General features: G+C 39.2%; 1 protein-coding gene across 6 annotated transcripts in view; it reads right to left on the bottom strand.

Annotated features, from left to right (window-relative positions):
• HECW1 (HECT, C2 and WW domain containing E3 ubiquitin protein ligase 1) overlaps positions 1-25,343 on the bottom strand; it is a 230,445-nt gene that overhangs the window by 65,115 nt on the left and 139,987 nt on the right. For 5 of the 6 annotated variants that reach the window (XM_052698978.1, XM_052698976.1, XM_052698974.1 and 2 more), the window contains 4 exons: positions 21,936-22,014; positions 14,501-14,670; positions 2,760-2,902; positions 695-795 (listed from right to left, as the gene is read on the bottom strand). In XM_052698978.1, the coding sequence (XP_052554938.1) occupies positions 695-795; positions 2,760-2,902; positions 14,501-14,670; positions 21,936-22,014 (493 nt within the window). The remainder of the gene's footprint in view (positions 1-694; positions 796-2,759; positions 2,903-14,500; positions 14,671-21,935; positions 22,015-25,343) is intronic. The other variant, XM_052698975.1, reaches the window with a different exon arrangement.

The following is a 25,343-nucleotide window of genomic DNA, read 5'->3' as shown; positions in this document are numbered from 1 at the left end:
ATCCACCAGTCAGAAGAAAGAAGTCATGTTTTTCCAGTGAGGGGCAGGTCACAGTTTCCTAGTACTAATGCAGCTTTTGGCTTGACAAAGAGTACCTGAGACAGCATGACTTTAGAGAAGAAAAAAACCCTTCAGCATTATTTATTATTTATTATTTATTATTTATTATTTATTATTTATTATTATTTATTGACACAAAACCAAGATTCAAACTGACACCATCGTGACTGAAGGGGAACAATACAATTTCTTTTACTTTTTTTTTTTAGATTAACAATAATCAAAACGAGGAAGTCTTCAATCATCCTTACTACCGGAATATTCACTTTTAATCATAAAATGCTCAAATGTTGATGGCTCTATAAATAATAGCCCACTAAAAACAACCTCAGGACAGATGATAGAGAAGCAGATGGGACCTTAGTTTTTCATCCTCTTCTCTCCGGTGACATGGAAGACTACATGAAGCAGTCAAGAACAGGAGGACAAAGTAGCAGCTGTAAGCTGAAGAGAAGTAGGGGACAAACTGCAACTCACGATGCATTCTGTGGACAGGAGACTCCATGCACTTTCCTTTGCTTATGACTACACCTAAAGTCTCAGAGCTGCCAGGAAAGAATCTAGACTTCTGAGGAGAAATGAATGCAAAGCTGAAAAAGAGCTAGAAAAAGGGTGCATTAAGACTAAGAATTACCTTGATGAATGGAAGAAGTTATCTCAAATCGGAACTGCAGCTGGCCACTGACATGATCTGTAGGAAGCCTGCGACCAAGAGTGTAGCTTACAACCCTGTCCCTGAAAGAAAACAAATTCTGTCACAACAGACTATAACCTACCAAATGTCAACTGTCCATAGATAAAGCTGCTGTGTCCTACAAAAATACGTAATGAATTTCAGTCTATTCAACCCAGCCATGAGGGCACGTTGACTTGCATACAAAAGAACAAATGGCAGAGGAGAGGACAATGTCTTCAATTGCAATGGAGCAGTTGAGTCAGTGATTCAGACAGGCTTCTGGGATACACAAGCACGTATGTATACATATAGAGAGAATGGTGGAAATGGAACCTCTGCAGCATGGGCATGGAAATATCAACATGGGAAGCAAACAACTCCCACTTCAGCTATCGTAACAAGACTTCCTTGCTGACCTCATCATATCTACCCTTATGTAGAAACTCACATTTCCATATTTCTTTTCCTTCATCATTTGCATAAAATTCAGCTTTCCTGTACTTACTTTCAAAATTCTGGACAGATCAGTCCCCACTTACCACCTTCTCTTTGTAAGCTGATTGAACAACTACTCTTCATCTCTTTCCACCCCTCTTACCTCTATGAAGCTGAAATATCAGGAGAACACCTTCCTGACAAGGTTGATCAATGATTCCACTCTGTCCTTGTGCAGGTCCCTCCCTTTGCCATACTTCATCCACCCCTCAGAACAGAATGAAACTACAGAAGAGATTAACTTCCCAGTTGCCCAAAATGAGGCTGAATCAATGTTCGCAAAGCATTTGTTAAGTGCAGAGGGTTCACTGAATAGTAATATTTATATATCTTTTAAAGAAACATAGTCCCCAGTTGGGCCCAAATATATTTACTAGAGTAGTTTCACATGCATTGGAAATCACATAAATGAGATGATGTCAAGATTTATGGATAATCTTTCTGAATTTGTGGGTTCTCATTGAGCTTGCCTGAGATTTAAAAGCTACTGTGGTATCAAAACTAAGCCAGATCTAGGTACAGGCTGGAGGCACTGCTCTTGGCAAAGCATGTCCTTTGATAGACAGTGTTTTCCATAAGGAAGTAAAATAGGAAGATATAATCAGATGATGATGACACGTTGAGGGAAGCCAATGATATCAGTTACAAAGCTCTACTTTCCCCAAGCTGTTCTTTTCCATCTGGTTTCTAAAAAGCCACTCTATCTTTCCTACTTGAGAAACATGGATGTAGTTTAGTCCCTTCTGGTAGATTCAGCTGTCAGTATCACTGCCAGTTTTGAACCAGCTGTTCAAAAACACTTCCAACAAGCCCATCATCCTGCTGTTCAGCTGAACCGAGATCCAGTTTTCAGAAATGCCTTCCTGGCAACCACATCTTCTATGCTCTCTTCAGTAGCTTATTCTTTCTCTCCCTGCTGCTGAAGGTCTAAACGTTAAAGTTCAGAGGAAATGTTTTGGCTTTGTCAGCATGCTATCCAATCAATCTCAAGTTGGAGTATGTTACTTTTGCTGCACACACCATCCCTGGACCTTCTTATAATAGGGAAGCAGGGCAGGGCTGCTAATCTGAACTGGATATTTCTTGGCAGCAGGGGAGGGGCAGAAAGACTCAGCTACAACGTATATTTCTACAGCATTTCTGCTGTCTAAAGGGAGGAGGAACAGATCTGGCAAGATTTTAGCCCAGAGTTAATCCTCTGAAACATGAAAATAGCCTGTTGATAGCACTAAAACAATGTTTAAATTGAAAATATTGTACTCTCCAGATTTGTGGCCAGGATACACACAAAACCTTTCCTAAATGCCAGTTCTCATATTTCAAAATGTAACAGATAAGGTTATAAAGAGAAATCACTGGTTGGCCCATAGTGCTATGCATTCTACTACAGACTAACATTGTTCATCAGGCAACTCTCAGTTTAATAATGCCCACACAACATCATCATGTAACTATAATGACATATCACCGGAGCTTCAAATTGGCAGCACACTCCCTAAACAACTCAAAGTACGAGCAGCAAAATTACCCTATGGCATGTCTTTCCAAGAGGCGCTGAACTGGCATGGAGAGTTTTCCCAGGAAACGCTTGATGATCGGTCGGCTCTTGGCAAATTTGTCTTTAACTTCTATTTCCAGGACATCCGTGGGCAAGGAGACAAAGCTGAACTGCTGCAATAAGAGAAGAGTAAAGAACATGAAGCTGGTGGCTGAGCAACAACATGCTGCTGCACGTGATCAGCATGTGGGATTCGATGGCTTTTTCAAGGTACAGAAACAGGTCTTGGAACCCAAGGCATAAATAAAAATAACCCGTCCTCAAAGCAATCAAGTGAAAACATCCTATAGCTACTATGTAACACTGAGGAATCAGGCTTGGAGAATGCAAGAATTTCACATATTCATGTCATATTAGCAAGCAAAGGCTCGTCTATGATAAGAAGAGTACACCTATGGGATCTAATTAACTCTGCCCTAGCAGTGGTTATTGATCTAAATGCAATTGGTCGGATTTTTTCCACCAAGTTCTAAATACTTCAAATAGCTGCATGTAAGTACAACAAAACCGGAAGCATGGAGAGATGTTTAGACAGCATTTTCCTCCTCTAGACTGGCGATTTGTGGCAACTCAGCTGTGCAGCGCATCTTAGCTATTGAGCAGTGGGGAACTACTGAAGTGCACAACAGCTGATCACAGTTTTTAGATGCATATTAAAATCTTTCCCACTCTCATCTCTGTCCTAACTTAGAAGGGAACAGTCTGAAAACATTGTTCACCTGTATCAATTTCCTGGTGTGGTTCACAATACGATCCCACACAGCTAAACCAGATGGCAAGCCATGGCACAGGCTACCATAACCAGTGACACCAGGGAAGATAGGAATGGCAACATCAAAAACTGGTGCTGTCACTAGATGCTCTGAAACATGACAGCACCGCCTCAGCTGGTCTGGTTTTGAGAACACCTGTTTTAACTTACATGTAATGTTTCAGCAAGCTTTCTAGAGAATGTGCGCACGAAAACCTCAGGAAGAAACACGGAGGGTGGTATTCTAAGTTTTAATTGCAAAGACTTCCACACGTACAGATTCCAAGTACAGGAACATTACAGCAACTAGAGATATAGGGATGTCCCCATAGGGAAAGCAAAGCTTGTTACTTAGGGATCACAGTAAAAAGCAAATGTATTAGTTGCTTCTCCTTGCTTGCTCCTAGACTGCCTAAATTCAGTACAGACCATGAGCTGGTGACATGACTCACTGAATGCTTTTATCCAGACAGATCCGTTACTATGAGGATGCTATCAGTGAAAAAGAAGGACCTCTTTGCTATGGCATGCAAAAGTAGGATATCTGTAAGACAGCTGTTTGTCTAGCTCAAAAGTCAGTGTTGAACTGGAAGCTGACTTCTGTACTAACTGAATATTGAGATAGATGAAAGGGTCTTCTAGCTTTCCTACTGCCAGAAGTAGTCTTCATAGTGCAATAAGCTCTGGGTTATTGAGGTATGGAGTTCAGCCCTAAATTGTTGTTATCCAATTTTCAGAAATGCTGAGTTTGAACAGCTTGATGTGCATCTAAAATGAGCAGCATGTTCTGCTAAATAAGTCCTGCAAACAAATAAATAAATAAACAATTTGAGAGATACAATTCAAATAACCTCCAAAGCGTTATTTTCTACACCTCTGCAGCATACTACTGAAGTCTGATCCCTACAAAAGGGAAACATTATTTTTACATGTATACTGTAAAAATAAGCTATATAATAATTAATAAGGCATAATAAGCCTTATTAAAATAAGCTATATTACCATAACAGTATGGGTATCTTGGGTAACTGCTCATTCATGGCACATGCAAGGAAAGCAGAAGACATTCATTTAACTGAATGAGGTTACTTTAATGTAATGTAATTTGTCATTTAATGAATTTTCCACTATATTGTTGTTAACACCTATTACTGTAAAATGATTTCTGTGAGGTAGAGCATGCTCACACACACAGCAAGAGACTGAGCTGTCCGTAAGTGGAAATAAAAGTTAAGTTAATGAACTGTACTTTCCTTTATTACTGATATTTTGCCTTGTGGTACAACTCTTGAAGAAAATCAGAATTTGCTTGCACTTTTGTTTTTGTAATGCCAATTGGAACCAAGTGGCAGCCTTTTTGCACAAGAAACACACTGACATTTTCCAGAGCACTTCTCAACAGCCAGGCTGAGTGGACACATGGAACATGTGTTGGAATCAGCCAGAGGAAATGTCTGTTGTTTCCTCAGAAAGCTGTGCATCTTAGGCATACAAATACAGTGATATTTCATACAATCTATAAATTCAAATTCTGTTCTGATTTGACCTGCCAACCATATTGCACTTGGGGATATACAAGACTGGCCTGGGACCAGCTTCTGGTCCATGATCACAGTTCCCAAGCACTTTCTCTAAAACAATCTTGTGACACTTTCAAGCTGTGTATTGAAAGCACAATTAAGCATTTAAGATCTGATATGTCCTGTGGCAGAACTAAAAGGATTTACCATATAGAAACTAATGTAGTTTGAGATTGAAAATGAAATAAAATAAATGGGTTCGGAGACAATAAGATAGTGATAATTTTACATGATTTGGTTTTCCATTATCTGAACACTTGCTCCCACTGCTCCCATACAGCTTAGTCCATAATGGACAGCATTTTCCAGAGGCGGTCCCTGAACATGGATGCCCCATGCTCAGGCCATTCACCCTGCAGAGCCTCAAGTAACCCTCAGTTTAGAGAACACACTGGCCACTTGTCCTTTGAAAAATGAAATCCAGTAAAACAGCAAGGTTTTAGAAATCAAAAACTGATAAATTCATTTTCAAGAGTCACCAATCACTTTTGAAAATATGCAATTTATTGTGATATTTTAAGATCAGACTGTCCTCTTCGGAGGTGAAGCCAAATCACTATCAAATGCTATTTTCTTTCTCTTCACTTTCTTTTCTGAGAAGTGACAGCCCCTGTACCTTAGCCATAAAAGGTTGGGTGCTTTTACACTGTTCAATGCTTGGCACTCATGTCTGGAAGAAAAAGAAACCTGTATTTCATTATCTTCTCTAAAATGTGGGCAGGTTTTGGAGTAAAACAGAGGACCTTGTTAGACAGGACATGGAAAAAGCTAAAGTTAAAAATAAAAAAAGTTAAAAAGCTAAAGCTAACTGTTCTTTGCCTCAGTCTTTACCAGCAAGACCAGCTTTTAGGAATCCTGAGTCCCAGAGACCAGGAGGAAAAGCTGACAAAAGGAGTATGTACCCTTGATGGAAGAGGATCAGGTCAGGGAATCTTTAAGCAAGCTGGGCATTCTTATGTCCATGGCCCTGATGGGATTTCCACATGTGATGAGGAGTTGGATGATGTCATTCTGAGGCTACTCTCACTGATCTTTTATCAATTATGGCAACTGAGAGAAATGCATAAAAACTAGGGAAGTCAAATGTCACTCCTATCTTGTAGAAGAACAACAAGAAGGAGCTGTAAAATTATAGTTGAATCATCTAATCTGGAAACTGTTTCCAGGCACATAAAGGACAAGAAGATCATCAGTAGTCACCAGTATGAATTCACCCAAGGGAATTCATACTTGGCTAGCCCGATATACTTATATGAGCAGCGTAGTAGACCAGAGGAGAGCAGTAGATCTGAATTTATACTGCTATCTTTATGTTGGAGTAAGACCCGAAGGGAAGACTCAGAGAGCAAGCTGCTTTTAAGTGCTTACGGTTTTTTGTTGCTGTTGTTTGTTTGTTTGTTTTTTCTTCCAGGCCCAACAATGACTTTAAATATGAAGACAATCAATTTCTTTGACATGAATAATCTTGTGGGAGTTTTGTGTATGAGTTACACATGGTGAAAACTGAAGATACATTCCAAACGCTGACCTGACAGAATATATCTGTAACCATTCATAAGACAAAACATTTCCAGAGACTGAGAATAATTTACATAGAAAGCAAATTGATGATGATGATTAATTCCCATGTTTTCTTTTCAAAAATATTATTTGCATGCCTGAATATGGATAGATCATAGTGATGAGCTCAGAAATACTATCAAGAAAGTTGCTAAAATGAAAAGAATAAGTCTACTAGTACTGATTAGAAAAGTTAAGTGCAAGGAAAGTGCTAAGAACAATCAGTATATTAACTGGTGAAAGGTAGGTAAATTAATATATTGGTGATACAGAGCATTAGGCTCTTGACTTGGAATTGAGTACGTGAAACAATTAAACAGAATATATTTGTGATGCCCACCACCTCACAGGGACAATATATGCAGAAATAAATCTTAAAAGGCTGTAAATTACTTTTGATGGCTGAAGATAGATTTAATCATTCAGATGAATATTTCATTAGTGGCTTTTTCATTTCAAATACTCCAGTGAAACAATTTCATGCTCTAGGTACTCACCACTCTCCATCTGTACTATTCTGCTCCCCATTCAAAAATCTTCAGTGCATGTCACTTCTGTCCCACACAGTGCTTCTCATATGAGCAACTGGATAAGTTTGAAGAGAATTCCAGTTTCTTAAACTCACTACAGTACTTCTCAATGACAGCACAAAATATTGCTGTGTCACCAGCACAGGGTACAGAGCTCCACTGCTGCTGAAGGGTAAGAAACCCTACAAATATTCCTAGTAGGTCTTTGCCCCTGGATTCAGCAGTGATCACAGTGTCAGAATCTGTGTGGTACCCTATTCTAGCATGGCACAGTGTTTCTTTTCCTACAATAAAAAGGGTGCAAAAAAACTGCGCTGCTGTTTTAACATTTCATCCAACTCTTTACACTGAACTTCTTTAAAGTTGGATAAGGCCTTGCATATTGACTTCCTACATTGTCCCCCAGATCTGCTCTCTCTCTTCATTGGGAAAAAAAGACCCTTCCTGTTCATTTCATGTTTTCTACAAAATTCAGAGTTACTGGTGAAGAGACTTGTGAATTTTCTTGGATGGCTAGTAGATAGTTTTGCAAGATGGCTTTCACTTTACAAATGACTAATATCAGCCTTAAGACATCAGACATTTAAAAGAGCTCCTGAAAAAAATGAAGCACTGATGGTGCATCAAGAGACATGACCTTTTTTCATCTCTTTCATGCTGTCTACAAATTCATTAGTATAGGATAGGTGGAACACAAGATTAGCAAGACTGATAGTATTTTAGGTGCAGAAGATGTGATAAGAATGTGTTTCTGGAAGAATGATGTATTGGAATAACCTAGATAATTTTTCTCACTCCTTCCACTCATTTCTGAAAGAACTAAAGTTGTTTTGGGCTTTCACACTGCAGTCATCACAGGATACTAAAGCAAACTGCAGCTGTAAAATCACAGCTTTTCTGTTTCGTGAAATATTTGTTTTACACTTTATGTGGCCATGTGTAGTGGAATATCGTACACTGAAGCTGCCACTCACAAGGCAGTGCCATTGAAGCCTCTGGCAAAACACTGAATTCAGGACTTAGATATCATATCATCTGTGCTTGACTTATGCTTAGGTACAAAGGTCTGCCTATCTTTGCAACCAATTCGTTTGTATTTGTCAGAAGAAGAGGGAGAAAGGCTATCTAAGTTAAACGATAAAAAAAACGGAAGTTCAATCAGTGTCACACTCCTGTTGCTCTTTTCATGTTGAACTTCTGATGGAATAATGCATTACATGAAGCATTGGTAGGATTGTCAGTATCTAGATTTGGGCCCTAAATCTGATGAAAAACAGATAAAATACAATCTGCATCCAGTTTATAATAATACCATTATTTCAAAAAGAGTTAAAACATCTTGAATCAGTGGCTCAGCACTCAGTCTATTACATTGATACCACCTTGATAGTCTTGCAGCCAGCACGCAGACCCCCTGATTCTATCCCTGCTGACTGCAGTACAGAATCCCCCTCTCCCCAGACCACCACCTCTAGCATCTGAGTCCTTGATTAATTGCTTCTTCTGATTGGTAATCTGAAGAGATAGATTTCATGAGAATTTATTCAAGTGTACTATTTTTCAAAGGTTGAGGGTTCTCTGGGGTGCAGTCAGTACAAGTTACATGTTTGAAAATACTTTAATTCTGTTTATCAATTCTGACACATTAACTACTGTTTCTCAAGCACTCTTGCAACAGAATACTGAACACTTCTTACACACATCAGTTAATTCACCAGAAAAAAGTAGCTATCTTCAGAGTGATAAAGCAGTCAGCTATAACCTAAAATATTTGTAAAAGCTGAAGCAAAGAAACAATCAGGGAAGCTGCAAGGAGTTTAGATGGTTTGCATCCTCACGCTCCTACTGAAAGGCAATCCACTCTTCCAGAGCTAGAATTACTGGAGTTGAAATTCAAAATGTCATTTAACAGCTAACAATTCCTACTGCTTTAAATACATTGGACAGTTGCAACAACCAATTCTTCCAGTCATCTCACTGCCATTCCTCTTGGCTCTACCCCTACTCACGAGTAAGTAACCAAAACCGAAGAAGCGACAGGTTCTAACAAAACTGTCACAGTCAAGAAGGAAATGCAACAAATAGATCTCAAGGGAAGTTCAGATGGATTAAGTACTTAATTTGCAAAGCCACTGTCAGAATTTGCCAGCCAGACTGAGGTATATTAACTACTTCTTAAACCAGTTTGTTTTGTTGATTAAAATCATTAGTGATCAGTACTGCTTGCCTGGACTGTCTATCACTTTGTGCTTGTGCACTGCTTACTAACAAATAAAATCTTCTTAGAGGGGATTTATCAAAAGACTGTGACAGAAAATGCACGGTCTCAACATGAAACAATATGTGAATACTGTCATTATTCTTTTAACAGCAGTATTAGAAGAAAGGTGATGAACATTCACCTTCCTCAGTTCTACTAGATGAACAGAAGATTTGACAAAAGAACACTTCCTGAAGAGATTTATTTACGTTTTACCCCAAAATAGCATGCTAAGACAACTCGCTCACTATGACCTTGCAATTAAGTGAACTGTTAGCAAATCTGGTGGGCTGCTCCAAAATCCCTTCTAACTGCCCACAACATCAGTGGTGGATTTTGGTGGTACAGCTGTAGAAACTGAACTTTCCTATCAATATTCCGTCACATTTTGTTGCTGTGTGACAGATAGTAGCAGAGGGGCATCTGAGAAACTGGCATCTGACATGGAAGAGTATATAAAATACAGGTGTGGAATTGAATTTCTCTGGGCAGAAAAGACTGACACCCACTGATGCCTGCTGAATGTTTATTCAGCAACCAACAGTGGATGTGAGCACAGTGAGGTGCTGGGTGATGCATTTCGGCAGTGCTGACGGTGGGTCATCTCTGCTGGTGCAGGTTTTTACAAATGCAGTGTGTGGGCCTTTGTTCAACACTGGCAAAAATGCATTGCTCATAGTGGTGATAACATTGAAAATAGTGTTACTTTTGGAGCAACCTCTCCATATAAGTGGCCATTAGGTGACTCTGACTTCAAAACATTTCTGATACAAACAAGCGCTACTGATGTCAAATGGATGACACAGAATCATAGGATGGTTTGGGTTAGAAGAGACCTTAAGGATCATCTAGCTCTAATCTCCCTGCCATGAGCAGTGTCACCAGCCAATAGATCAGGCTGCCAAGGGCCCTATCCAACCCGGCCTTGAATGCCACCAGGGATGGGGCATCCACAACATTCCTGGGTGACCTGTTTCAGTATCTCACCACCCTGTGAGTAAAGAAAAATCCTCCTAACATCTAATCTAAATCTCCTCTCTTCTAATTGAATGCAATTCCTCCTTTTTCTACTACCATTTGCTCATGTAAAAAGTAGTCTCCTACTTTTTTATAAGCTCTCTTTGGTACTGGAATGCTGCACTGAGGTCTCCCCAGATCCCTCTCTTCCCAGACTAAAATGTTGGGCAACTCTTGACCTTGGCGATATCAGCACACATGGATAAAAAGCAGAGTAGTCACAGTCATTTTCATTGTCCAACATGCAAAATTTTGCTTCTGGATAGCAAAGATACCTTCCATACTGTGGTTTCTTCCCAGTAGATTAAGTTTAAAAAGACAAAGTGCAAGCTATAAATTACTCTGGGAGGTCTTTCCTGAAGCTAGGCTATGTTGCAGATGGAAAAGCAAAGCCAAAGAGGTTGTGGGGCAACAACCCTACAAACCATTATGTAGGTAGGCAACACAACAACCTTGCTGGCTTCTGATCCCTGCTCTTTGTATTGTTTGTTCTTATTCATTGACATCTAAAATGTATCCACACCACCACCTTCACCTGCAGCTGACATCTTTTAATCTCCCCTCAGTTGTCTATAGCCTGTAATGGATGGCAAGTAGTAGTCTTGACAGGTTAGGGGTACCTCCTACCTGTGCCTGATGAATAAGTATCTGATGTGATAGAACTGGTCCAGTCTGACACTTAAGACCAGACATGGGGAAAAGGCTGAGATAAATGCTATAGTCAGTGCCAAGAATCTTATTATCAATATTCTAAATACAGTCACAGAGCCATGCATTGCCAACAACTTTCGGCAGTCACTGGCAATTGTTTTGCCTTGCGCCAACCAATTGCTACAAGTGGGATGGGGCTACTACAGGTAAGAGAGCATCCCTAACAGGTTGTTGGGATACACCCAACATGTTTTAGAGGATAGCAGAGGAATTACATAGATGCAGCTGTGCAGGTCAGCTGTTTTTCAGAACCTCATCTTTGTTAACAGATCTATGTTTTTTGCCAGTACAGATATTGTTAAAGAATGCACCACGTTGAAAGTAGAGCATGGAGTATGAAAAGACCATAAACTGTGAATCAGCAGTAAGTTCTCTGTATGAAAGGAACTTGTTTTTATTTTCTACAGTTGCTTTCTTCTCATCACTGACTGTACAGACACTGTGGCACAATCAGTAACTAGTCTGGACCTTCCTTTGAATATTTACTAGCTTTTGTCATTGCATGCTACAATATTCAGCACTTTGGCTTAGCAGAATTGGATGTTATGCTTCCATATGGGAAAACAAGGAAACATCACAGAAGGACTCCTCTCAACCACTGTAAGACGCCACATGGTTTTAAACCTGCTTCACTCATCAGCTCTTGTTGAAGGCTTCCACCTCACTTTCACTTGAGTATTGCTACAAGTGTCAAAATGTTAAATACAACTCATCTCTTAGTAAGAAATTTACATCTGGTTATGCCTTCCTGTATAAAGGACAATGAAACAGTGCAATAGAAGGATAGCTTTAATTCAGGGCTACTAGTGTTAAAAAATGTCTGAATAGCTTGTGAAATGAAGATCATTAATATTACATGACATTGATGAAATATTGCCTGAGGTATCACAGTGCTCTCGGAGTGTTCTTTTAATGCAGGTGGTTACTATGCAAATAGAACAATTTGATAAGTATATGAGGTGGAATAGCATATAATGAATAATGAATATAAGTAAATGAAACATCTTCTTTTGCTTTGTAGGATTTTATTTTGATTTAATTCCTACAGAATTAAGACAACACTTTCATTTCTGAATTTGCTCCAGGGTAATCAAGAACATACACAAATATAACAGCCTGTAGTTATTTCTAAAGTTTTATTTCCCTGTATCAGAATTTGTCAAGTTTAGGAGCCAAAACTAATTAGATAAGAGAAAGAAACTGAAAAAGGTCTTCTAGCTTCTGTTTACATGGGCTATGATGGAGAACCTTAGGAAAGAATCACAATTCTGAAGTAATACATCATCCAAAGTATACTGGGGGAAAATGACTTGTGATGGAAGCAGTTAATGAAATAACTATGATTTCTCACAATTTTTCATTTCAAGTGTTCACATCCACCAGTGTTGTGAAAAAGGTGGATGGAAAAATAGCTACCACCACAATTTGGCAGTTGTTTGTAGTTCTCCTTCTCTTGTATAAAAGGATAAAATTGAAGAAGCCTAGGAACTTCTGTGACAGATATGCCAGTATGGGTTTTTGTAACAAAAACTTCAGAGTAGCTGATGTGTGTAAACTGCAATCCAAGCACAAGCAGTTAAACATTTCCACACCAGCCAAAGAAAATGATGGATAGTGTGTTGAATGACATCTCTGCTGTCGTAGACTCCTTACAGGCTAAAAAGCTAACAACAGAAAGGAAGAAGCTACATGGTTGCACACAATCAAGAAAACCAGACCGAGAGCAGAGGAGGTAGAATTCAGCTGTGTTTTTCCTTTCCTACATCCTTTATTAGGTTATTTCATTGTTTCTCCTTTTATTTCTGACAAACTCTTTGGGAAAGAAATGTCAGCTCACAAACTCAAGCATATCTTATGACCCTTGACATTTAATCAGAGCCACATTCTTTCTTCGTGGTTATTTTATCCCCTGGCAGTGCAAAAAGACCTTGAAGTGAGAGCACATTACTTTGGCTGGAAGTTGTTTTTGAAAAAAGAAGACTTCCAACCAGTATTGAGCACTTCTAAAAAGATTGTTTTCAGTCTCCATCAGCACAGCTTATGTTCCTTTTCTAACGTGAACAGTTTGTGTCACCTCAGCAGTTCAGTCTGGCCAACAGTGAACAGCAAGATCACAGGCACATCCTATGTCCTTTGAGCATCAATTTCTGGCATTCATGCTTTCTGTAAACTCCCACAATCACATGCACCATATGTGTCACATAATGAAGCAAGTTTCCTTTTTATGCCTGCTTACCTCTAGACTGGTGTCTTATGCACTTTACTGAAACATTTCTGCCATTGACCTCCAGTTCCAGCAACTCTGGCCTGGGACCCCTCTGCCAGACACATCTGTTGCTTAGGGCAGGAAAGAAGATACTGCTTGGTGGATGCCTCACAACAGGGCCTTCCACTTAAGCAAGTCCTGTAGAAGGCATTTTCTCTCAGACTAGCTTCGAGGTGTCATCTCCTCCCCAACAAAAGTTCACCTGTAGCACAACCTGATGCAATACTTAATTTAAATTCATCCTCCTCAACGGAGGAGTATTCAGTGACAATTCTTTCATCTCCTTCCCCACTCTAACTTTCATTCCTATGCAGTTTGACCTAATTATTCCTAAGCTACTCTGCAATTTACATTTTAATTTGAATAAATTTAGTCTATTTATTTACTTCTACTCTTTCCTGCAGTGAAGATATTGGTCTGAAAGAGAATAGCAGTAAATCAAACTCTTAATGTCAGGTTCCTTTAATTCCAGAGATTCCTTATTCATTGCTGTCATTTTGGGTGTAATTTAAAAACAGCAGGGAGCAACTGAACTCTAAGATCTCATTAATGCCCATGAAGCCCTTCCAATAACAAGCAGCAGACTAGAGAGCATTTCTTCAAGGTGATAGGCAAATGTGCCAAGGTTGATTTTAATTTATACTACCAGTGACATTTTTCAAACACAGATTATTTTTATTTGCATGCTATACTATTTTACTTTATATAATGTTTCCTCTCTATATAAGAACACTATGACAATCTAGCAGCAATCTTTCACGTTATCAGAATATATTTTTCAATTCTGGGTTACATTTGCCTTCCATAATTAACTTCATAAATGATATCCACAGAGAACAACCCATACTGAAAGTTTTGATTTTGATTTGTAGCTATTTAAGCCTTTTGTACTGATAAGAAACCATGAAACACATCAAACTTGGTTAGATCAACAACTATTTAGATAAGGAAAAACTTACAGATAAGAAAAAGCTTAAAGAAAAGAATCCATAGCCAAAGTTGTTTCCATGTTTTAAGTCTTGGCTCAACTGCTTACCTCCCCTTGCCAGATTGGGTTAACTGTATTGCACATGATCTTAGATCTTTTCTCCTGTCCATGATGAGGAAGTGCTGGGAAGATGCTGTGTTTCCCAGGCTGGATGGAAATCTTCAGATAAGGATCTGGATTGAAAAACATTCCTTTCTTCAGACCGAAAGCCTGGAAATCTGAAAGAAGTTAAATAAGGTAAAATAAAGTGATTACTTTTTCAAATTAGAGGCAGTTATCAGGGAGAACAGGAGAAATAGACAGGGAACTGATGAGGAATTTAGATAGCCTGGTCAGAATAAAACAAGCAAGCAAACAAAAAACTTATTGTATTTATTGTGAGGGAACATGAGGCCAAATCTTAATATTTAAAATTTATTTTCTGATTGAACTGAAAATTTTACAGCCTGATTGTGCAGGGTAACGTGGCTTCTAAATCAGAGCTTGTGGAACGAAATAAAAGTGATCAGAGCTAAGCAATTGTTCAATCCAAATTCCAAAACAAGCTCTGAAAAAGAGATCCATTCATTTTATGATGTAAACACGGCAATCACAATACTCCTAACCATCGGTTTTCTACTTCTATGAAATGTAGCTTTTAGATCACTTTTTTTCTACATGAGAAGCCATTTTACTTTTTTTTTTCCACTTTAAAATGCTTCCTTCCACGCCTGGGCCAACTTTACCTGAATTAATTCATGAAAACTCATGTATATAATGTCCAAGTTTTGAGTGGGGCTTTCTAGCTGCAGAACTCCCTGGTATTTGAGTTGTGCAGAGAAAATCTCCATGCACTTCTTTCAACATTTACTCTTAAGATCCTGCTGAAAGACACAAGTCTACTATGATTTCTTGCTATGAAGTCAATGAAAAGCAAATTTGCAACTATCATTAGTTTTGGTTTAACTGCTATAAACTAAACCTTCTGGCCTTCATTTTTCCAGCATCTCTAAGCTTTCCTAGGAAAACATAAAGCACTTAGCTTTTATTAGTGATTTTAGTAGCTAGTTTCTTTCCCACCATTCTTTGCATGGAGATCTGTTTACAGCTAAAAGCACTGACCTGCATTCTAGCTGCTTTTTCTCACTTGCTGTGTTGAAGATGTACAAAGTGTTATACAAAAATATTCTGAAACTGCTTAGATGCATTTCTAAATACTCAATGTAAACATTTTCTTTTAACGCAGGTTTCCAAAACACTATCTTTAACAGTGCCTTAACACTCTTCTAACTGATTAAATCCAAATCACGGAGTTATTCTAACAAGTCAACAGGAGACCATGGAAAGCACTCCCAGAAGATATTCTAGGTGAATTGACACCACACCAACATCAGCATTTTTGTTTAGATTCACCAGGTTGTATTTCACTTTCTTCACCTGTGGTAAGAGGGAACGTAATAAAATGTGCAAACTAAAAAGGAAGTTGATTTTGATTGCATCTTCCAGCATACAATTCATAGTTCAAAAGTTGTTGGCCCAGAAACTGACTGTACTAAAAAATCTCATTCTTCTGATGTTCTCTAGTGAATAAAGATGAAAAATAGGGGATATCATTATTAACAGCCCATGTGAAAGTACGTTGCTGACACCATGCATTACCATGGTTATAGCAATATTTTTACACAAAGAAAAAGATCTGGTTCAAACTGATAACATGGGTTTCTCCTCTAAGTGTGCAATCTCTGTTAGCAGCATGTATCTAATCCATCAGCCCTGATGAAATCCTTTCTGGCAAACTGTTTTGCTTTGAAAGTTGTACTGTTAGAAGTGCATTCCAGAAATAAAAACCAATATTGCAAAAGCGCTATGAATGACAAGGCCCAGCAGTGAAATAGTGTCAGAATGCTAAAATATGAGAGGAGGAAAAGACCTCTCAGATCTGATTTTCTTTCCCACTGATGTTTCCTCAAAAGATTTGAAACTGAAATATTTATTGCTATATATGTTTGATTTTTTTTTCCTTCAAAGAGCAGCCATTCCATCTTTCTGTACCCTGTACCTGGTACAGAATTGATAGTACATACATATTGATAGGTACGTATATATTAGGTATCATTAAAAATATATATATATATATATTGATAACCTATCACTCTCTTTTCATTTTTGGGAAATAAACAGTCATGAAGGTAAAGGTACTCCTAACCCTAATTAGTAAGCTGATTCTTGTATGTGCATGAGAAAAATGCTTTAGCTAAGCACATGAGAAATTTTATCTGCACCATTTTCTTGCTTAGATTGCACAATACAGTAAATCATGTTAAAATATCAGAACCTTCTATTTTTTATGTCCAGTGCACACAAGGATAGCAGAAGTAGCTTTCTCAAGTAGGGAAATAGCACTTAAATATCTCACAAAAAGTTCTGAGCACCATGAAAATCAGCTTCAAAAATGCAAGAGCTCAGAATAATGCTACACTGACACCTGTGTATATGCAGAAGAAATCAATTTAATTTGAAATGGAAGTGACGAATGCTGTAACTTGCTGTAACTACAACACTCAGGTACACTCTTACCACTGCTGTGTAACATCTGATCAGAACACCATTTGTTCCACTTTCACAAATGAAAATATTTCTCTCTCCTCTGTATTGTCTTTAGCAAAGGTTCGGAAGATACTGAATATTTAGGATTAACAGAATTCAAATCTTGGTAAAACCAATGAATCCAGATGGCTGAGATTTATGTTGGTGTACACTGCAGTTTTAGTGTATTTCATGAAGGCATGAGGACATGCTACCAACATAACTCACCCATGCTTTTCAAAGGTGTATTTTTAGCCAGTTTACTAAAGAAGTTATTGATATATCATATGTCAGTTTCCCATTTGTTCATAAGTCTGTAAAAAAGGTTATACAGATCTATCAGTTTGATAATGTGAGGCCCTCTCTCTTATGGAAGTTGATGGAAGGAAGCAATCCAGGTGTACAGGCAGCAACTGCCAATTCTTTCACTGCTACAGACTTTCAGTTAAAAAAGTATGTGCATCCTATGCCAGCTAGGCTCACTTCTCTATATGCAGGTGGCTTACAGCAAGTGCTGCCTGCTGTTGCCCCAAGGGAATTATCAGTTTGTTCCAACTTCAGGGCTTGCCTTTCACAAGTGCTGATTTCTGGCTATCTCGATCAGACTAAAGGAAGCTTTGCTCTAGGTCATTTGCAGGCATGTCGCTTCTGCCCCTAAGCAGGGCCATACACTTCCCTGTCTGCCCTGTAAAGACTCGTTCTGTACACTCATTTTTCACACAGCATCCCGGACTTTCCGGCACTGATGACTAGTTAATGAGGAAGATTGTATCTTTGTGGCAATTTGAAAATCAGTGTGTGTTTAGTGGGAAAACATGAAACTAGATGGGGACGTTAATCAATTCACAGCTGGAATCTATTTGTGTTACCAGGTCTGATTATGTCTCAGTACAAGTGACTAAACTTTCTGAAGGTCAGAGGAGAGAGCACGACAGTCACATTTTGTCATGCACAGCAAGGAGATTCTCTGATCATAGTGATAAGCAAAACAATTGTGAGGATAGTGCAGATATAGTGAAGTACTGGCCTAGATCCGTGCCATAGAAAAAAAAATGGAGAATAAGAGTGACGAATAGGGTATGGAAAGAGCTACAGGATGGGGCATCCACAGCTTCTCTGTTCCTGTGCCTCACCACCCATATCTAATCTAAATCTCCCCTCTTTTCATTTAAGACCACTCCTTTTTGTCTTATCATTATCTGCCCGTGTAAAAAGTCATCCTGCTTAGAAGTTTCCATTAGGTACTGTAAGGCTGCAATGAAGTCCCCTCAGAGCCTTCTCCTCACAAGACTGAGCAAGCCAGCTCCCTCAGCCTTTCTTCACAGCAGAGATGCTCTGGCCCTCTGACCCCCTTTGAGGCCTTCCCTGGACCTGCTCCAACAGCTCCACATTTTTCTTGCGCTGGAGGCCACAGACATCATCACCACAATAATTAGGCTGTCAATTGATAGGTCAAACAGATGTTTCCCTTCCAACTTTGTAAAATAAAGAGCTTTCAGTTCAGCTTATGACATTCAATAGCTGTACCTGAACCAGGACTGGTAATTCAGTTGTCTATCAGTACGATAAAGTAATTGTCACAGCTAACACATCAGTGTTTCTTTTGCAGTGAGCTCTATGTAGATTTTTACCAAAACAAGTATCACCTCTTTCAGAGAGCACAAGTTCACACACTGAGCTGAGCTATGTGAGACATAGAGGTGGCATCAGAAGAAGGAAAAATAAAACTCATCTTGCTCAAGATTCAGCAATAGGCATGGAAGTACCTCCTCTCAGCAATGTGCTTTTAAAGGAATAGAGATTATTTCAGCTACCAGTAGTAAATAACATTTCAACAGTCACAGTACAACAATTTTGCACTGACTTGGAAATACCATTTTGATTTATGCAGTAGTACATGATTCACAGGAAAACGAGAACAAATTAAGCAGTATTACAAGTGGTATAAAACTTCAATAAATCGAATATTAAGAAATTGTAAAAATCTAACAGTAATGTGCAGTGATAGGAAGACTTATATCTAACACTGCAAATTAATACAGGGGAATTAAGAAAGATAACGTACAATAAATTACTGACTTAATCAACTACTGAATGGGATTCTGCAACTGGTGATATTCAAAAGGTTACACAGACATTAAAACAGTTCTTTCTGCTCTCAGAAATCCACAGATCTATAAATAGATTGCATTTCCCTGTATGAAAAATAATAATGTAAGTAAGGGAGCATTGGCTGGTACCTTTACACAGGGAGGTTCTTAAAGATCTGAGTTCAAAAAAAAACCAACAAACACAAACCCAACTAAGCACGATAGATTAGCCTGAACATTTTTGTCAAATGAGACAACCAGACAACATATAAAGACAGTGGAAAAGAGGGAAAAATCATTTAGGACATGCTACAAAAGGACTATGGAAAGGATTCTCGTTTCTATGAGGAAGAGGCAGTGGAGGTGTAAGGAAGGAAACGGGTCTATTTATAAATGAAAAGGAACTAAGAAATTAATTATTCATAAATAGCCAAAAGGCTATTTTTAAAATTGCCTTAATCAAGAAAGAAAGCACAGAAAAAGTCTAAACAGCTACTTGAACAGTTTAACAGCGAGGGTCTCATCACTGCAAGCTGTCAGCCACTGGAGCAAAATACCACCTCTTATCTTCCTCTGAACCAGTCTTAGATAGCGGATATCACACAAAGCTCCATACCACAGGGTAAGATTACGTGTGTTCCACAGGATAATGCAGCAGCTAATTTCAGACTCTAAGCACGTCAATCTAGAGCACCTAGCTGCTGGTGTGTTGGAGGGGTAGCATTCACCTCACCTCTGCAAAGGTAAAAAACCAAATAAGCAGGTGAGTGGTTAGTGACTTAGGGGTTTATAAAGAACATATTTGGGCAAGTCAGTTTGAGTTGGGGGAGGGCAGAAGTGGTAGGTTTATGGTAATATTCAATAAGCAAAATTTACTAGCTAGGATTCCTGTCAGAAAATTGGTCACTAGGACTTCGAGAAATGTTTAGAAGACAGACTATGTTCTATATCCACATTTTGATGTAGTGTTTTTTCAAAATAATCTTTAGTGGACTGTATGGGGCTGCTGAATCACGGCCTGAACCTCTGACTGACCACCTGAGGCGAGCACTGAGTCAGCCATGAGAACACAGGTGAAGGCAATTCAGCTGTGCTGCTGGAAAGGTGGAGCCTGGCTGCACCTCTCCTAGAACCATTTAAGAGCTGACTGACAGTAGGGAAGGATCTCTTTTGGAGATCTGCTCCACTGGAATTTCCTATGTGAGCCCAGGATAGGGTGAGTATCCTTTTCTGCTCTAGTATAATAGCCACCTAAGCCAAGCTCTCAAATATACTATATCATCTGTATATTCATTGATTGTACTGTGACCTAATGTTGTTTTCAGTTGTTATTTAGATACTGAATTCTAAAACCTGGAAATTTATGTTATCTCAATGTATTAACTGAAAGCCACAGGAAAAAAAAAAATTAAACAACAGCAAAACAATAAACAATGATCACTGAGTGTCTTATGAGTATTCAGGTTCATATGTAACCTTGTGACATGTATAGACCTTCTGGTCATTTGTTCCACAAAATCACTTAGTGAATATGAAGTATAAGATATGTGAAATATGAAAGCTTGAAGAAAGTCATTTAATGCGATACATTGCTAGGAGGTATATCATGCAAATATCATAACACTTTCTAAATATACTATCTAAAGGAATAGCTTCCAGGGCTTTCAGCAATTGTGTTACATTGCTGCTAAAACACATAAAATAAACACATAAAATATAACACATTAAATTAACTTTCAGTGAAGCAGCTGGTACATCTTGGGCAACTTAGTTCATTTCTTCTTTCTGTACCTCATGCAATAGAGTTTTGACACTTTCAGCTGCTTATCAGAAGAGTGACATTCATTGGTAACTAAATGCAAAGTTGCTGAATAATTTTCCTTCAAGGCTGTACTCAATGTAACTAAATTGGGCTTGTAATGTTTCTCTTAGTATTTTAAATAAAGAAAGTTGAAATAATACAGTTGTATAAAAGAAGCCTAATCATGGGAAATTATATTCTTTGAGATCAATGTTGCTAATTAATTAATTTGAACTAACTTTCACAGGACCAACTTCCATCAGTAAAGAAGCAAATACTTTTAGAAAACAAAATTCCTGCAGATCTGTTTTGGAGAAGTTAGTGATCTCCTTTAGCTCTGAAGCACCAGTTTATTGTTTTTTAGGTCTGGAGCACAAGTCTTATGAGGAGCAGCTGAGGAAACTGGGATTGTTCAGTCTGGAGAAAAGGAGGTTCAAGGGAGACCTTACCACTCTCTACAACTACTAACAGGAGATCAGTGACTACTGATAGGAGAAAAGGTAATGGTCACAATTTGCACTAACAGTGGTTAATCTTGGATATTAGGACAACTTCCTTCTCTGAAAAAGTGGTCAAGCATTGAAACAGTCTGTGCAGGGAAGTGGTGGAGTCAACATCCCTGGAGGTGCTGAAGAAACATGGAGATGTGGCACCTAGGGACACGGTTTAGTGGATGTGGTGGTGATGGTTTATGGTTGCATTTAGTGATCTTAGAGGTCTTTTCCAATTTTAATGATTCTGTGATTCTAGGATTGGAAGGGACCTTAAGATTCAACCCCTTGACATGGGCAGGGTTGACATCCACTAGATTATGTCACCCAAAGACTCAATTTGGCCTTGAACAGCTCCAGGGATGATGTGCTGTCAGCTTCTTTGGGCAGCCTGTTCTAGTGCCTCACCACACTTGTGTATGGATAAATATATACATGCAGCCATACATATGTACACATAAACACACACATCAAGGGTTTTAATAATTTCACTTTCCCACTCTAGGCTTTGAAATTTCGCACTAACAGTACCTTACCTGACAATGAAAAACTTATCAGCCTCCGATTTCCCTGTCCCTGGATTGAATCTTCGTTGGTGATGCTTTTAAAAATCTGCTGGAAGAAGAACAAAGATCTTTGTACTCAAAGGAGTATCTCTTGAACATAAACTGCTTAGCAACTGACCTTTTTACAAGGTAACCAAGAAACAATCAGACAACCATTAATCACAACAACATTTTCAGCTGTGTAATGATTTACCCACCAGTGGACTGTCAGACCTTCCTGGATGCACGTCACAAAAACAGAATGATAACAAATAATTACTGTAATTTAATATAGCAGTTTCTTATTCCAAAAGGGACTATTAATTAAATGAGATAGAAGCAGTGCATAAGGAGCTCTCGCCTCTATTAACAATATCTGTTTTAACTTAATATTGATAGGGTGGGAAATCCTTTTCCAGACAGGTTATTGCACACATTTCTCCAAGAGCTTGTGCAGACAGCTGTGTATTATAATAGTAAGTATTGAGGGTGAAACTGAAAAAAAATAACATAAATCAATAGGTGACTTTTTGAATCCACTTAAAACATATGGACCAGATCCACAGACTGAGTTTTAATGTTAGGCTGCTGTTATATAAAAACCCAGGTTGCCTTCTGGCTGTGATCAAAGCTGGGAAGAAAAAACACCCTCATCTCGATATATAAGGCATAAATAAGAGTCTGCATCAGCTGGAGGAAAGAGTTTTCTCTGCTGCTTCCCTGAACAGAGAGAGAAACGACTCTGAGTCAGGTTCTGAATTCAGCAGGATGGTGATGCTACTATCACTACCTCCCACTGACTCTAGAGCCAAGCCAAGCGCTGCTCTGCTCCTGAGAAGTCACAGGCTTGCAGGCAAAAAAGTAAAAGAGCATTTAGTTCCAATTTCTGCCAGAAAACAGTAACTCAAGTCCCGCTCAACTGTGACTCATTGCACAGTATATTAAATATTGTGTATTCAAGCTCAGCTTAGAAAATAGTCGTTTTTGCCTCCCTCCCAGAAGCTAAAACAGAGGAAGGGGCACTACAGCCCACCACCAGGGATTAAACAACGAGCACAGGTGACAGGTCAAGACACAAGTGAGGTACAGACCATAAATGTACTGGGTAAATTCAGTCATCATTTAAAAAATGGGCTCTGGAGGACTTGACTTTTTGCCATCAACAGTTTGTTTCAATTTAAATGAGAAAATGAGTACTCAGCAGAGGCACACCATAAGTGGATTCCACCATGGTGTGGATCACAATGATCATCAGTTAACTGGTTGCAATTACAGCTTTGAATTCTCAAGTAAGCAGGTTTGAAATTGCTTACTAAAGCCACCACTAACTTCTGGAAAGATACAAATTTATATCAGCATTATAAGTGACACTGAAAATGTTGTGATAAGAATTCTGTAACCATTATTGGCTGAAGTTGTGACTCTATCAAGAAACAATGACATTTACTCATCAAGATGTATTTTTCATACTACTTCATTGGCTGACATTTATTACACATTATCCTTTAATGCTTACTACTTCCGGTCTTTGCACAATTCTTTTCCAGGAGAGTGCCTGGGCCAATGCACCTAGGCATGTGCATATTTGCAAACCATGCACTTTTTTTTTCCAGCCTTTAAACATTCTTAGATTAGCCTCAAATTGGTATGAATAGTTTGAAGAGACAGGGGTGGAACTGATGGCATCCTGCAAATAACAGTGTATTCAAAAATTAAAAATATGTTACTATTATGGGTCTAGTGTTAGTAAAATCGTATCAGGATAACACCGGTCCACCAATAAGCTGGAGTTAAGATGAGGCACGCGTCTGCACCCAGGAGCTGGGAAGTGCTTTTGTACTCTGTAGACATTTGTACTCTATAGGCAGTTGCGTGTATTGGAGTAAGACTTTTAACTTACAGAATCACAGAATTGCAGGGCTTGGAAGGTTCCTCAAGAGATCAAGTACAACCCTCCTGATAAAGCAGGTACCCTGCCATAGGTCACACAGGTAGGTGTCCACCCAGGTCTCAAATATCTCCATAGAAGGAAACTCCACAAGCTCTCTGGGCAACCTGTTCCGGTGTTCCATCACTCTTACTGTAAAGAAGTTCTTCCACATGTTTGTATGGAACTTCCTACACTTGAGTTTGTAGACCATTACTTCTTGTCCTATTGTTACGCAGTGCTGAGAAGAGCCCGGCCTCATCCGTTTGCCTTTAGATCTTTATAAACATTGATCAGAGCCTCCCTCAGTCATCTTTTCCCCAGGCTGAACAGACCCATGTTACGCAGACTTTCCTCATATGGGAGCTGCTCCAGGCCCTTGCTCATTCTTGTGGCCCTTTGCTGCGCTCCGTCCAGGAGAACCCTGTCTTTTTAGAACTGGGGAGCCTGGTATTCTACATGAAGTCTTACCAGGGAGAGCAGATGGTGAAGATCACCTCCCTCAATCTGCTGGCCATGCTCTTTTTAATGGACCATAGGATATCCATTGGCTTTCATGGCTGCAAGTGCATGCTGTTTGCTCATGGCCTAACTCTTGTCCACCAGGACCCCACGTCCTCCTTGGCATTGCAAATCACCTAATTGATAATACATAAGCCCCCTGGCTTGCAATGGAAAACAGCTCTTGTGTGATTTATCTATTTCAGATTGCCCCATCTACCCCACGGCAGCTCCTCTCTGCTGCTCCTCACATTTCTCCCTGATGCAGCATGGGCTCTCTAAAGGCTGCAGGCTGCTCGCAAGGCCATTTCTTGCCCTTTTCCTGACTGCCAGACACTTCTGCCCTTTCTGAGCTCTGCTCTCCTCAAGGCTGAGGGCCCAGCCATGCCCTGCAATGGGGCTTCTGAAGCTGTCTGGAGCAGTCTGTGTGCAGCACAGGGCAGTCCCAGCCTTGCCTGATGTAGCAGAGCAGCAGGCCCTGCTACTGAACTCTTGTCACATAAACCCAATGTACCCCACTGCATTTTTTCTCTGTTCCATCTTTGCCTCTAGGCTTCATTCTAGTCTGCTCATCAAATTTTAAAGTTGCAAAAAAAATTCTGCAGCTCTTACATCCCCTAAAAATGGCAAAAATATCTCTGCTCTTCACTATGAGTTCTCCCTGAAGCCCAGGCCATTCATCCTGTGCTGTGGCTTTGTCTCTCTGCTATGCCCTGGAAATGCCCAGAGCTTCCTCCCCAGGGTACACCTTGCAGCTCTGCAAGCTCTCAAGCCATCCATTTCCTTCCCTTGAGCAGGGTCACCCCACAGCCATGAACAAAAAGGATTCTTTCCTACAGTTATTTAGGTACTGCAAATACAGCTGTAATGTTCACTCTGAGTGAAAGTTCACTTAACGCTTTGTGTTAAATCTTAATTAAAAAACAAACAAAACAATGAGGAAGAATATCTGACCTTATTCAGTGGTGATC

The sequence above is a fragment of the Tympanuchus pallidicinctus genome, unplaced genomic scaffold (genome assembly GCF_026119805.1).
Source record: "Tympanuchus pallidicinctus isolate F22 unplaced genomic scaffold, pur_lepc_1.0 scaffold34, whole genome shotgun sequence".
Classification (NCBI taxonomy): domain Eukaryota; kingdom Metazoa; phylum Chordata; class Aves; order Galliformes; family Phasianidae; genus Tympanuchus; species Tympanuchus pallidicinctus.
The sequence above is the reverse complement of the archived record's forward strand: the minus strand, read 5'-3'. Positions and strand labels throughout refer to the sequence as shown.